Genomic DNA, 14276 nt, shown 5'->3' on the forward strand with positions numbered 1-14276 from the left:
AAGAGTGAAATATTAAGAAACTAAGAAAAAGGGAAACTAAGAAAAAGATGAATGTTGATTACAATTAATGGTAATACATAAAAGATTTGGACATCCACATAATTATTAATATTTATAACAAAAATGAGCTTATTTTGACATTTCTTGGACATTTTTTTTTTTATAGATATCCCATCATTATTTTTTTTTTTTTGAGAAAAAGCGTAGTAGTATTAAATAATTAAGTTTAGACCTCCCGGTCATTACATAAAAGATCCCCCGGAATGGAGGCAACCGGAATGATACCATACATCCTGTGGGTAAACGCCCACTTAGCCACATTATGAGCGACATAGTTACAGTTCCTACTAATATTTATAAAGTTACAACTCACAAAAGAGGGAGAGGACTTCAGACAAAATGAGACATAGTTCTCAATGGCCCAGTGGGACGCCTTCCCATTGAGAGCATTGATTACTAGTTTTGAGTCACTCTCCACAATAACAAACTTAGACCCTAACTCCAGCACCATAGAAATCGCCATAAAACTTTATGATGAGATTGAGGCTTAGTACGTGTAATATAAATCTCACAATCACTTCTACAGAAATAATGTGAGACAAAACATACATTTTTGTATTATTTGTGAGTCTGTGACACAATGACACGTAGTGTCTTACACTACATTATTTTGGCAATGAAGTCGACTAATATAAGGTGTTTTTTTATTTTTCTAATGAAGTACATGTTAGAATTTGAAATAAGATAAATGAGATTTTATTTCAAAACTAATTGACTATAGAAGGTCAAGATGATGACTATTTTATATGTTCTCCATTTTAGACAACTCGATTATAAGTGGCTCTTTTTATGGCTCACTATTCCTAATCACAAGTGACTCTTTTGCTTTACTTTTTGGATCGATAATTTTGAATTTTTTGTGGCATTCTTTTTTTTGATTAGTTTTTTTAGATTTTTGGTGGCTATTTTTTTTTAGTTCTTGTTTTTTTTTTTTTGGTCGGATAGTCACTAAATATTTTTTTGTTTTTGTTTTTGCCATGTTAGAATTTGGAATAAAATAAATAGAGTTCCATCTTAAAACTAATTAATCATAGAAAAAATAGACTATTTCTCTTATATATTCTATTATCTTTTGTCACATTAGCAATGCAGACTCTCTAACAGTACATCACCGTATGAAACACAATCAACATGCTAGTGAAAAAATAACATCTCATACCAGGAATTAAAATTATCTTCATCGACAAAAACAAAAGTGGTGTTCCTACTAATTAAATCATATATTTTCTAACTAAGCCATCAAAAAACTTTAAATCTGAACATTTTCATATTATTATTATTATTATTATTATTTGTGTGTGTTGAAAAACACTGGTTTTCTTTAGGTGAAAGATTAAACATCTTTTTCCATTTTGCTCAAGAGTCACATATAACAAACAACAACCATGTTTTGAACAATGACACGTTTCATTTTATTTATTCTTTTTAAATTCATTTCCACCAATAAAATTTAGTTTTATAACGGTCAACGGAAGAAAGACCACAGTTTTACAAAATTACAAACCAGCGAAGATTATAGAAATAGTGACACTACTTTCTTTTCAATTAGGGCTTCATCATTTTTCTCCCTTGAACAATGCTTCAATCCCAGTACGAAATCATTGTTTTGATTTGCACCTTGGTAAGCTTTATCAGAACTGGAATTGGCGGAAGAACAAGTACTTATATTCGCTCCGAATGGCCATCTTCCGATATGCCGCTTCACAACGATGTTTTTGCTGTCCCAAAAGGCCATAATGCTCCTCAACAAGTACCAATCTTGAACCCTATAACAATTCTTCTCTCTATTTCGGAATTGAATTTGCTATTTGAAGTTTACCACATGATTTTTTTTCCTTTTTTTTATTGGTGTTAGGTTCATATTACTCAAGGGGATTATGATGGAAAGGCTGTAATAATCTCATGGGTTACTCCAAATGGAGTAGGTTCAAGCCAAGTACTTTATGGTACATTGGACCAGAAAAATGGTTTTAGTGCTCAGGGAACGGTCACCAACTATACCTTTTATAACTATTCTTCTGGATTCATTCACCATTGCCTAATCGATGGCCTTGAGGTAAGATGACCGTTTATTGCAATGTATTTACTGGGCATTCACTATTTCTTGGAGTTTAGATATCTAGGATGATTTTCTTGCTTGCTTTTTCTTTAGTATGGCACCAAATACTATTACAAGATCGGAGAGGATAAGGCTGCTCGTGAATTTTGGTTTGTAACTCCTCCAAAGATTGATCCTGATGCTCCCTACACTTTTGGGATTATTGGTGAGGATCTTAATCTAGTTTCTTTGAACAGATGAACTGGTAGGAAGTTTAGTTAGTTAGGGAAAATGTGTTCTCAAAAGTTTCTGATTTCAATTGTTTTTGGGAAATTTTTTAGGTGATTTGGGTCAAACATATAATTCTTTTTCCACTCTCGAGCATTACATGCAGAGTGGGGGACAAACTGTCTTATTTCTTGGTGATCTCTCTTATGCTGATAGATATGAACATAACAACATTGGTATTAGATGGGATTCGTGGGGACGCTTTATTGAGAGGAGTGCTGCATATCAGCCATGGATTTGGTCAGCAGGGAATCATGAAATAGAGTACATGCCACACATTGTAAGTAAAGCTTTCTATGACTTTTGCATCTTACCAATCATGTGATTCAATCTTGTTCTAATGCATATTTGAGGTTAAGAATTTCAACCCTGTGTATTATGCAGTTCCATGGTTTTTGTTCTAGTACATTATTTGCAGGCCTCTGGTAATGGATGATAGTTTTGACACAAGTTTTCTTTCATAATTTGTGTATTGTGGATGCTTTTAATTATTAATGTAAACTAACTTTTATAACTTAATTTTCTGCTTAAATATTATTTTGATGTAATTATTTCATTTTTTGTTTTGTTACTCACTAGTATCTTGAACTCAGGGGGAAGATTTTCCATTTAAATCATATTTACACAGATTTCATACACCTTATATGGCCTCTAATAGTAGCAATCCTCTCTGGTACGCTGTGCGACGAGCATCTGCTCACATCATTGTCCTATCTAGTTATTCTTCATTTGGTAATTTTTTATATACTACATCTGGTTTAAGCATTTGTTTAATTCCAATGTTTACAAGTCATTGTTCCATAATTCTCTCCTTTTGTTCCCCTGTAGCACCCTTCTTGTGTATTTTACTCTTAATTTCTGCAAATTAATTGTTTTCAGTCAAATTATTCTAGATTTGTACTCCTAAATTTGCTGTAAAAATATCTTTTCATCAGTGAAGTACTCACCTCAATGGATGTGGCTGCGAGAAGAGCTAAAGAGGGTGAATAGAAGCGAAACACCTTGGCTTATTGTTGTCATGCATGTGCCCCTCTACAATAGTGACCAGGTCCATTATATGGAAGGTGAAGGCATGCGGGCTGTCTTTGAAAGCTGGTTTGTCCAGTCAAAAGCGGATTTCATCTTTGCTGGCCATGTTCATGCATATGAAAGATCGGTATGGAGATTAGCCTTCTTGTGTCTCTTTTTTTTCCTTTTTTATCTCTCTTCAATATTAGATTATTCATCTGTCCACAAAGGTGGTCACTAGTCAGAGTTTAATTGTTTGGACATGCTTTGCATTGCATTTTTACACCTGAACAATTCTTCATAATCCTGTCATTTATGTCCCGGTTCCAAAATTGTACTTGCTTATGTACTAGATACTTTCCGTAGTGTCTTGCAGAGTCAACAATGTTATTCTAACCTTATCACATGATCACATACATCCTGCCAAATCGATTGACCTTTTACTTATTTCCTGTTCTTGTGTATTTCCCTTAAATTTTGCTTCAGTAGCTTTATCTTATAGTTAAATACTGTTAATTTGTAGTATCGAATCTCAAACATTTATTACAATGTATCAACTGGTGATCGTTACCCTGTACCGGACAAGTCAGCTCCAGTGTATTTAACTGTTGGTGATGGTGGAAATCAGGAGGGTCTTGCTGGAAGGTGGTGCTAAATGCTAATTGTACTGCATAAAATGTTTTCAAGCAGTTTTATTTCTATATGAATGGAAATGATATCTCTCCCAACGTAATCTTTCTATTCTGTTACTTGTAATTCATCACAGGTTTTGGGATCCACAACCAGAATATTCTGCATTTCGTGAAGCCAGTTATGGTCATTCTACATTAGAGATTAAGAACAGAACCCATGCATTCTACCATTGGAACCGAAATGATGATGGGAAAAAGGTACCAACTGATGATGTGATATTCCACAATCAGTACTGGTAAGTGTGCTAACTAAATCATGTTTCTTCTTTCATACTTGCACAATGTAAAACTACTTTGATCCCTGGTTTCATTGATATGAACAGATTCCCCCTTAGCAGTGAATTCAATAAACCAGAATAATAGGAAAGCAAAGGAATAATAAGTGAACAACTCAGTAGATGAAAATAGGTGAAACTTGTATACTATATCTGCTATGGCAGCTAGAGAATTACAGTAAAAATGGACCCTAGGCATTCGAGAGGCTAGGCTCTCCATGATGCAATTAGAGAATACTCAATTCATTGCATAACCCTCCAATAGTCCAATTCTTCTTAGTATCCTATATATACTATTGTACTCCCTCCCGAACACTACCCTTAATACAAAAGCCCATATATCTTTTTATTTGCTATGCTCTCTCATCCTATTAATCCTGGGTTCTAACATTCATCACTCAAATCGTTTTTAACCTACCTTCTGATTCTTGAGTATTGGGGAGTACTGAAATGTATTTCTACAATGACTAATAAGAATTACTGTTTCATGGGTCATAAAACGTTAAAATTTTGGCTTTTAAATCAGGGCAAGCAACTTGAGGAGGAGGCGACTGAAGAAGAATCATTCCAAGGTTGAAGGGGAGTGAATTGCATGTGTGGATGATATTACTTGCACATTTATCAGATCAGGGCATATGCTTTCTAGCTATTCTTTTAAAATCTTGAGGATTTTTTTAGTTGAACTGCAATTTTGGCATGAATCAACCATGAATGTGGTGTGGACGTAAAAAGAGATCAACAATTTAAGTTGATGGATAATTTTCCAATGCCTGGCTCCGTATAGTTGTACAGCTTGTGAAAGGTGTCCCTGTTTGTTAATATTGTACCTATTGATTGTACTGTACTAAATTGTAAATCTGAAATAATTGAAAAGCAAAAAATGTATGGTAGTTGCCATTTTACTTGAATTTTGAACTCTTGTTGGATCTCTATAATGAAAGTTTTGGAATAGTTTAATATTGCTACACTTTCAATTTTTTTTTTCAATAATGAATTATAAGATTCTTTTATTTAACCATTATTACAATTTTATTTTTGGGATGGTTGCCAAACGTTAACCTTCATTATTAAACCAAGATATTTCCATTTTTAAAAGTTTATCTATATGAAAGATGATCTCTGGCTGCTATTTCCTGGTAATGATCTCAACTTGAATTTTAAAGAACTTGTTAAGTTGAGAAGTAATATTGATATGCAGGCTATGATTGCGGCTGGTAGTTTTGGGAAGTTCAAAGTGAAGTAATATTTATATATAAAAAGAAAATTTTTTCTGCTTTAAAATCAAAATTATGCAGGATCGAGAAAAATGAATATATCAATTAGAAAATAATTTTTCTTATTCGCCCCATCTAAAATTATCTTCCGGCTTCGTCCTTGCGAGTTTATTTTGGCACGTGGTGGATAAAAAAGATAACGATATCCTGAACATAAGGTCTAGGCGACATGTTGCCTGGTGCAATTTTTTTAGTTTAGATCTGAATTTTAAAACGTCATGTTTTCTATCTTTTCTCAGCCTACAAATAAAAGAATGATATAATTCGACTGCTGGGGACTAGAGAGAGAGAGAAAATAACTTTTAGATCAGAAAACATATTAAAGAGCAAGAGAGAACATATTGAAGAGCAAGAGAGAAGAGATTCCAAGCAATCATCATCAAGAGTCATTTTCTTATTCTTCTTCTTAATTCTTTTATTTAATTATTTAATTATGAACATGATTAGTATTGCGATTATGTTTGTCATTATGAATTAAATATTATTTTTTAGAGTGTTGATGAAACTCTTTAGATTATGAATTAAAGTTTTTAGATTATTCTCATATTTGTTCTTGCTATTTGTTTATGTAGTTTTGTGTTATCATCTTGTTAATGTTTGATCACCATTAATTAGCATAGAGATTTTAGGTTTAACATGTAGTCTAAAATCAGACTTAGAATTACTTGCATAACATAAGAAAATTATGAGATTGAGAGATTCCACTACTTTCACGAGTTTTATTTAAAGAGAATTATATCGCGTTAGTATTGCTTAATTAATTAACATTGGATAGAGATATCTTGTTACCTTTGTTAGTTGCAAATCGCTAACATCATGGACCTTTCCATTCACTACTACAAAATAAACCTTTAGAGGCACTTTTTTTAACTTAGTATTAAATAACCGACGACATAGGGTTGGAAATATACTGAAGGGAATTTTGTGCCTCTTTTGGCGTCGGTTATTTGGAAATAACCGATGCCAAAAGGGGTTTACTGCCCTACCTAGCCCTTTGTCTTCCTCATTCGATCAGCGAACCCAGAAACCCCCAAACTAGAGAAACCATAAACCCTCTTCGCCAACCACCACAAAAAATCACCCCCAATTCACCATTTTTTTTTTTTACCATTTTAGATCATTTTTTTCTTTCTAAATCTTCTATCTTTCATACCTAAAACTATATACCTAAAAAGATCACATTTTCCCTCATTTTCTAGGGTAAATTGAAGGTAGAGGTAATGATTGTGGTGGTTATATCTCCGGCCACCGTTTTTAGTGGAGAAAATATTGTATCTCAACGTCCATTAAGGTATAAATCTAATTTCTACTAATTTTAGTAATATACATTGGTTTATTTTTTATTTTATAAATTTTTTTTAGGATTTTTCTATATTATTAAGATTGTGTTATTGTGGTTGTGCATGGTGGCCGAATTTTAGTTAGCATTGGTGGTTAGATTGCGGTGATAAGGTAAAAATTTAAACTTTAATAGTATATATGTATGTATTTTTTGCTGTATTGAATATGTATTGTGTGTATATATATTGTGAATGAGAGTAGTATTTTATATATTGAATATTTTAAACTAATAGTTTTGTTAAATATTGTGAATGAAAATGAGATAGGAGAGTATTAAAACAAAAGTTTAGAAACAAAAGTTTAGAAATTAACTCTATTTTTTATCAATGTTTTTCTATTTTCAATTTTGTTCATGTATTTTTATTTTTTTAGTAGCTAGTAAATAGTTAGTTACAACTACTTAGCAAGTTACTAATTTTTATTCATATTCTTATATTTTTATTACTAACTAGTTTAGTTAGTAATAAATTAACTAGATAGTAACTAGTTACTCATAAATTATATAATTAGTAAGTAGCTAAAGAAAGAAATTTATAATTTTGTAGTATTTCTTTATGTTGCAGGTTGTGAGGTCAATTTACAAGGATCCGACTTATTTAATGTCGATCAGTTTCTAGCTAGCTCAAGGTATACATTTACTAACTTTTATTATTAATTAATTATGAATGCTTAGTAGAGTTTGAATATCTTAAATATACATCCGTAGTTAAGTAAGTTCTGCAATATATTGTACTGCGGCCGAATTGATGGGTGAAATAATATGCATGTTAGATGAGTTTGAATATCATAAATATTCATCCATAGAGAAGTAGGTTTTGCGAATACATTACTGCCGTCAGATGGGTGGTAAATTTTTATATTGCTAAATGTTGTTGTGATTATTTTATATTGTTTTGAATTGTGTTTTGTTGTTATTAATATGTTTGATTTTTTTTTGGAAACGTTCAATTATAGCTGTTGTCCTGCCGAAATTTCGGTAGAATTAGGATAAAATTATTTGATTTTAATTTCTCTTAAACTTGGTTGTTAAGATTTTATCGGAAGTGACTTTATCGGAAGTCAAGTACATGATTTTTGATATAAGGTATATTTTCTTTAACCTACTTTTATAAGAATATTTTTTTTATATATATTTATTGAATCCTTAAATACTTAGAGTAATTTTAGAATAATATTGATGTAATACATAAGATATATATTGTTGAGTGCTAAGGATAGATATAGTAAGCTAAAAAAAAGAAATACAACAAAAGGTCTATTGGGATTTAAACTTTTGACCGAAAAGATAATGATAAATCTTTACCAATATACCAAAACACAATTTTTGTATAAATTAGCTATTATGGTTCTATTTACATATTAGAAGAGATATAAAAGGAAATTAGTATTGTATATTTCATTGTAGTAGAATTAACAAATACATCATAAATATTGATTCTAATACTTAACATAAGAATTCTATTAATTTATTTTAAGTAAAATAGCAAAATAAAACACAAAAAATTGGGTGAAAGGGGTGCATAACATGATTTAGTATACAAAAGTGCATTTTTTGGACAAAATAGTTGGCCAAACTACCGTAGGCATTTGCGATGCGTAAAACGTGAAAAAAATACCCAAGTTAAAAAAAAAATCACCTCAAGCGGGCAACCGGATCAAAAGCTATTAATGTTCAAAGTTTTAAAAAAAAATCATGTAAAGTTTAGCCCTTCCTTTGATTTTTTCCATTTATTCGGGTCCCTAAATTATTGTTTCATTTTATTAATCTTGAAAAATCATATAAAAAATAAGTGATTACATTGCTAAATTAGTTAACAAATGAGAAAATTATGCCATTCAAAAACTACTAAGTGCTCTTCACTCACCTCACTTTCTGCACTCCATCACATACTCGAAGTAAAATTTGCACCATCTCAAATCAATACCCAACGTAAATGTATATTTATTTAACTTTTCAATTTAATTTTTATTTATGCTTATTATATATACTTTATACTTGATTTAATTATATTAATAATAAAATAATATATATATAAAAAATTATACTAAAACACAAAATTGTAAAGCTGAAAGAAAAACATAGAAAGATCCTATGGCTTGGTTATTTCATAATAACTGACTCCATAGGGCCCTATGACGTCGGTTATTATACAATAATAGACGTCATAGGAGCCTTGTAGCGTCAGTTATTTCATAATAACTGACGCCATAAGGCCCCTATGTCGTCGATTGTTTTTACCCTTATATCTTTGCCTGGAACAATGTCGACAACGAATTTTACCAAAACTGACGCTGAAAACCCTTCAAAACTACCTCTAAAGCTGAATTTTATAGTGGTGCTTGCAAGACTTTGTGTGGACAAGTACTCGTCAAGCATTACTCAAACCTGGTTGCAGATTCGAGTAAAGACCTTCCTGTTCTTGAAAACACGAGACAAGAATACGATAGAGATTTGAATCGATGAAAATCAATTGGAAAATTTTTAAGATTTAGATTTTTTTTTTCAATTTTGTAATTTGTTTAATTATTTTGTTAAATCATACTTTTTTTTATATATAAAAGTAACTATATTATTCCCAATTTATTTTTTTTTGATTAATTTAGTAATTTGATAACATGTAGCTTAATAAAATGTCTATTTGTTTCTTAGTTGCATTTAACGGATTTAGATGGCATTAACAACAGAATAGGAGCTGAGTGCAATAAAATGGTAACGAAAGGGAGTTTTACCGTCACTTTTTTTAATTGAGATTTTATATGTGACAGTTATAAATATTAAAAGAATTTTGCTGCAAATTAATATCCGTTCATTTTACCATTTAGAAGGTACGAAGAATAGAAAAAGGGTTCCAACTTCTAAGGAAAAGCGCATTCTCTTTGTACCAAATTGGTTGGCACTTAGTAATGATACATGCTCTTCTTTCATTTTTTCTTTTAAATTTAAAATTAATTACCTTTTTCCAGAAAACTAATAATTTATTTTTATTGATATTGTTTTATATTATCATATATATACACATTGTTTTAATTTCCTCAATTATTTGTCTCGGAATATTGGCTGAGGAGTCCACTTAAAGTGCAAATTGAGTCTTCCAGATTTCGCATTCTCTAACGGAAAACTGTCCTGAAATTCTCCTTCCAATAGAGCCATCGTAAGTGTCATGATCACTCTTCCTATTTTTTCCTGTTTTTTTTTTTTTGCAAAAATTATTCTGAAAAATTAACACATGTGATGGAAAGTAACTTGGATTGGAATAATAAAAAAAAACCATTAAATGCTTACAATATGAAATAAACAAGATATGATGAAAAATATATTTTTCTTGAACGAAAGTTGTATAAGAACTCACAAACATTATTAAATATAAAGGTTAATTGGTAGATAATCAAATCTGCAAATCAAATTATACTTTTGCCAATTGCCATTATGTTTAGGCCAAGATGACTGCCTTAGATTTTCGAGTGGGATAGTAGCACAATATTTTCAGGTGGAGACAAATGAAATTAAGTGTCATTTTTTGGCATCATTTTAAAATAAAGTTAATTTAAAACCAATTAAAAGTTTTGGAATATATAAAGAAGTAATTTGTTGATATGAATAAATGAAACACAAAGGGAAGAATAATGATACCTTTACAAAAGTGTCATGGTCCCAAACTTCCAAAATCAACATTTCATGCAATGCATCCTCAACCACAAAGTCAAATGTTTGATTCCATATTGGATTCAAATTTTCATTAAGAACCTAATGAAAGAAAGAAAAAAGAAAAATGAGAAAAACATACAATTTATTACAGATGAGCTTTGTATATACAAACCAACACTGAAAAAATCTCACCCTAGTTTTGACTTTTGTACCGGACTTTTTCATTGTGAGAATAACATAAGGATCGGCTTTTCCCAACAAATCCATTATGGGTAAATCTTCAGCTGATATCACAGTCACAGAAAGTACACCTCTTACAATCACATCCTTCTTCTGATTCTGAGTAGCTATTCCACTCTTAAAGGCTTTCTCTAGACTAGTCAATGCATAGTCAGGATTGAAAGGATTTTTAATGTTACTCTCTGTGCCAAAAGGACAGTACAAGAGTTCCAATTGCACCTGAAGAAAACATTGTTATTTCATTGAAAGAAAGAATGAATTTTAACTCATAATATTAACATTCTTAATCTTACCTCACCCCTGTACTTTGTATCTCTCTGGACCTCTAAATCCTTCACCAATTTTAACCAAATATTCTTCACTTTACCCGGCTCGAGGTCCTTCAAAGGAGTTTGAGAACACCCAATGAGTTCAGAGGTCTGAATACCTTCATCATCGAATATCCTTATTGTCAAGTGCTGAGTAGATGAATCCTCAACTATGAACTCGAAATGCTCATTCCAAATTGGATTCAGTTGGTTATTCTGTCAAATGTACAATTATGAAGAGCACAATTTAGTACAAGGGAAAAACTAGAAACAAAGGGCCTAATGATTGCTGAAGCAATTGGTATTATGACTAAACGATGGTTGAGATTCAGGAGTAGTGGCGTCCTCTTTTGTTTCCTTATTCTTAATTAAACGATCTGCTAACACGGTTACTCATAGGTTTGTTATAGCGTCTTGTTCTTTTTCAGAACGAGTCTTAGAGATGTTCCTACTGAGTTATAGTCTTATTTAATAGCTGAATTAGCAAATTAACAAAGTTCCCAATTTGCTTTCAAAACAAAAACAAAACAAGGCCTTGAAGATGTTTCTCACAATTGTTTTGCTTCTTTTTGTTTTTTCGCGAAGTGGACGTATGAATAACACAGCAAAAGGATCAGACTTCCCAACCATGTCTTTATTTGACAGATCCTTGGCTTGTACAAGCTTCACCTCTAATCTTCCAACAGGTTTCAACTCTAGATCACTGTCACACAACAAAACCATACCATAAAGAAAATGACTGAATATGACTTGAATACAAATATGTAAATTTTGCATACCTGTAATCCCCAGGTATAATTGGTACAATTTTACGCACTGGCCATGCTACAGAATCTTCAATAGCATCTCGTATGGTTTCCTAAACGAAACCATGAACGTAAGTAAGTTATTTTATTATGTATTTCTTTTTTAAGACTTTTTGAAACATAAACAATTATGTTCATCAAACCTCAATAGCATCAGAAATTCCCGGAAGTGTTGATAAATCACCACCAATAACTTTAAGTGTAAAGTCCAGATTTTTCTGTAGAATAGGAGCATTAAGTACATACATTTGATTCTCCATTTCTTTCTTGTCTCATTAAAAAGTTCACTCCAACCACATTATGGACATGTCCATAAAAGGACAATAAGATGAATTATAATGTCACCTTTTCTCTTAAGGAAAAAGAAACAGCTCCAAAACAAGGGAAATCATCAACAAGAGGTTTGAAGATTAACCTGAAAACACCAGTGAATCCAATATTTTTCACCTAAGACAAATGAGATTAAAAAAAATAAGTAATAACCCAAGTAAAATGTGGTCAATATATACATCTTTTAATTATAGTACCAAACAACTTAGTTAGTACCTGTATAGGTAGTTTAACACCAACTCTGGTCTTAACATCGAGTACTATATTTGGATTACCATCCCACTGAATCTCCAATTCCAGAGTCACTCCTCTACATTCACTCTCACCTTCAACTATAGAAACTCCTAAACAATATTGACCCCTTTTGTGAGTATCAACTAAAAAGTTTCAAAGTTTGCTTCAATTATATAAAATGAATCTCATATAGCCAATTACAATAAGATATTACTCTAATCTTATTATCAGGTCATTATTAATAATTAAACACAAACCTGTAAACTGGGGAGCCACTGTACCAAGGGTCAATTTGGAGAACTTGAGTGAAGATAAAATAACAGGTCTATATTGTTCAAGCACTGGTTCCACATTGCTCCTTATGAGATCAGATGTAGCCTATATACCCCAATTAATAACAAATAAATGAATTGAATTACATTTACAATGATCATAATTAATATTAATTATTATCACCTCATTTATGTACGGCCAAAGTTTTTTAAGGTGTTGATTCAGCCAATTCAACTGTAATAAAAAAGAAAAAAAAATTGAACAATATTAATATGCCAAATACTTTATATAAGTGTGTAAAAAAAAGGATAGAAACTCAACTTTTGACGCTGCGTAAAAACGACCCATGGAGGGTAAAACTCAGGTCCAAGGATTGCCTTTGAGTCTTTCACGGTCATTCTTGCAAAAGCAGCCACCGTTTTTGCCTGCATTGTTTTTTTTTTTTTTTTTTTTATGGTCAAATATTCAAAGGAAAAATATAAATAAATTAGAGTACCAGATCAGAACGACGCATGGATCTAGCATTATGGGCTCGAGCGTAGGCGATGACTAAGACAAGGCCGATGGCTAGGCCAATGATCAAACCGGTGAAAAACGACATCGTTTAGAAGCAATGGAAAATTGTGAAATTCTGTTATGTTCTGTGATTGACAATTGAGTTTGGTTAATCTGAAAATAGAGTTGAGTCATTTTTGTTTTGTCCAAGTAATAACATACACATATCGAATGGAATATTAGAAAATTGATGTAGGAAGGCTTAGTTATGTGACAAGTTTACCAATACCAGAAAGAATAAGCATTTTAGCATTAACATTATTAATTAATTAATTAATTATTCCGATTTTGCACATAAGAAAAGAAAGTTATATATTCTTTTCTTTCAAATTATTTTTTATTATGATAGACTCATCACCAAGTCACAAAACAACTAAGAGGTTGATGAGGTTAACCTTCCAATGAAAACTTCTTATAACGCATTTTCATTAATATCATTTGACAGTAAAAAGAATACCATCCACAAGCTCCATACATGCTAACAGATTTAGGTGTTGGTTATGTTAGTTAAGTTATTTAGAATCAATCTCCTGATTCTGTTGGTTTGGTTAGAGTTTAGCTAACTCTAGTTAGCTTAGATCAGTTAGTATATGCACACATTCAGGGCTGGCCCTGAAACAAAGTGGGCCATAGGGAGAAAATTTTTTTTTTGGCCCTTATGTTAGAAAAAAATGTGGTATTTTTCAAAATCAGTGAAAAAATGTATAATTTTAAAAGAAGAAAAAAAAATTTGGGCCCCTGGACTGGGTGGGCCCTAGGCACAGGCCTAGCCCGCCTATGCCCAGGGCCGGGCCTGCACACATTCTGTAATCAAATTTTTCATCATCAATAAACCTCTTTTATTTTTATTTTTCTCTTTGATTCATTTAGCTTCTTCTCTTTGAATCAACAAATGTATTCTTTTGATC

General features: G+C 31.6%; 2 protein-coding genes across 2 annotated transcripts; one reads left to right on the top strand and one right to left on the bottom strand.

The window, feature by feature from the left end:
• The first annotated feature begins 1517 nt into the window (after positions 1-1517).
• LOC115698977 (bifunctional purple acid phosphatase 26) lies at positions 1518-5328 on the top strand. Its single transcript, XM_030626194.2, has 9 exons — positions 1518-1810; positions 1916-2116; positions 2213-2324; positions 2440-2666; positions 2980-3118; positions 3322-3542; positions 3918-4039; positions 4161-4322; positions 4888-5328. The coding sequence occupies exons 1-9, from the start codon at positions 1637-1639 to the stop codon at positions 4946-4948; spliced, it is 1419 nt and encodes a 472-aa protein (XP_030482054.2). The 5' UTR covers positions 1518-1636; the 3' UTR covers positions 4949-5328.
• Positions 5329-9833: 4505 nt separating this feature from the next.
• Positions 9834-13901, bottom strand: LOC115698967 (synaptotagmin-4). Its single transcript, XM_061105270.1, has 13 exons — positions 13310-13901; positions 13130-13238; positions 12997-13043; positions 12798-12918; positions 12523-12650; positions 12322-12423; positions 12120-12194; positions 11950-12029; positions 11723-11873; positions 11156-11386; positions 10815-11081; positions 10608-10721; positions 9834-10160 (listed from the first exon to the last, which is right to left on the bottom strand). The coding sequence occupies exons 1-13, from the start codon at positions 13412-13414 to the stop codon at positions 10014-10016; spliced, it is 1677 nt and encodes a 558-aa protein (XP_060961253.1). The 5' UTR covers positions 13415-13901; the 3' UTR covers positions 9834-10013.
• Between the last annotated feature and the right edge of the window lie 375 nt (positions 13902-14276).

Source organism: Cannabis sativa, chromosome X (assembly GCF_029168945.1).
Source record: "Cannabis sativa cultivar Pink pepper isolate KNU-18-1 chromosome X, ASM2916894v1, whole genome shotgun sequence".
NCBI lineage: Eukaryota > Viridiplantae > Streptophyta > Magnoliopsida > Rosales > Cannabaceae > Cannabis > Cannabis sativa.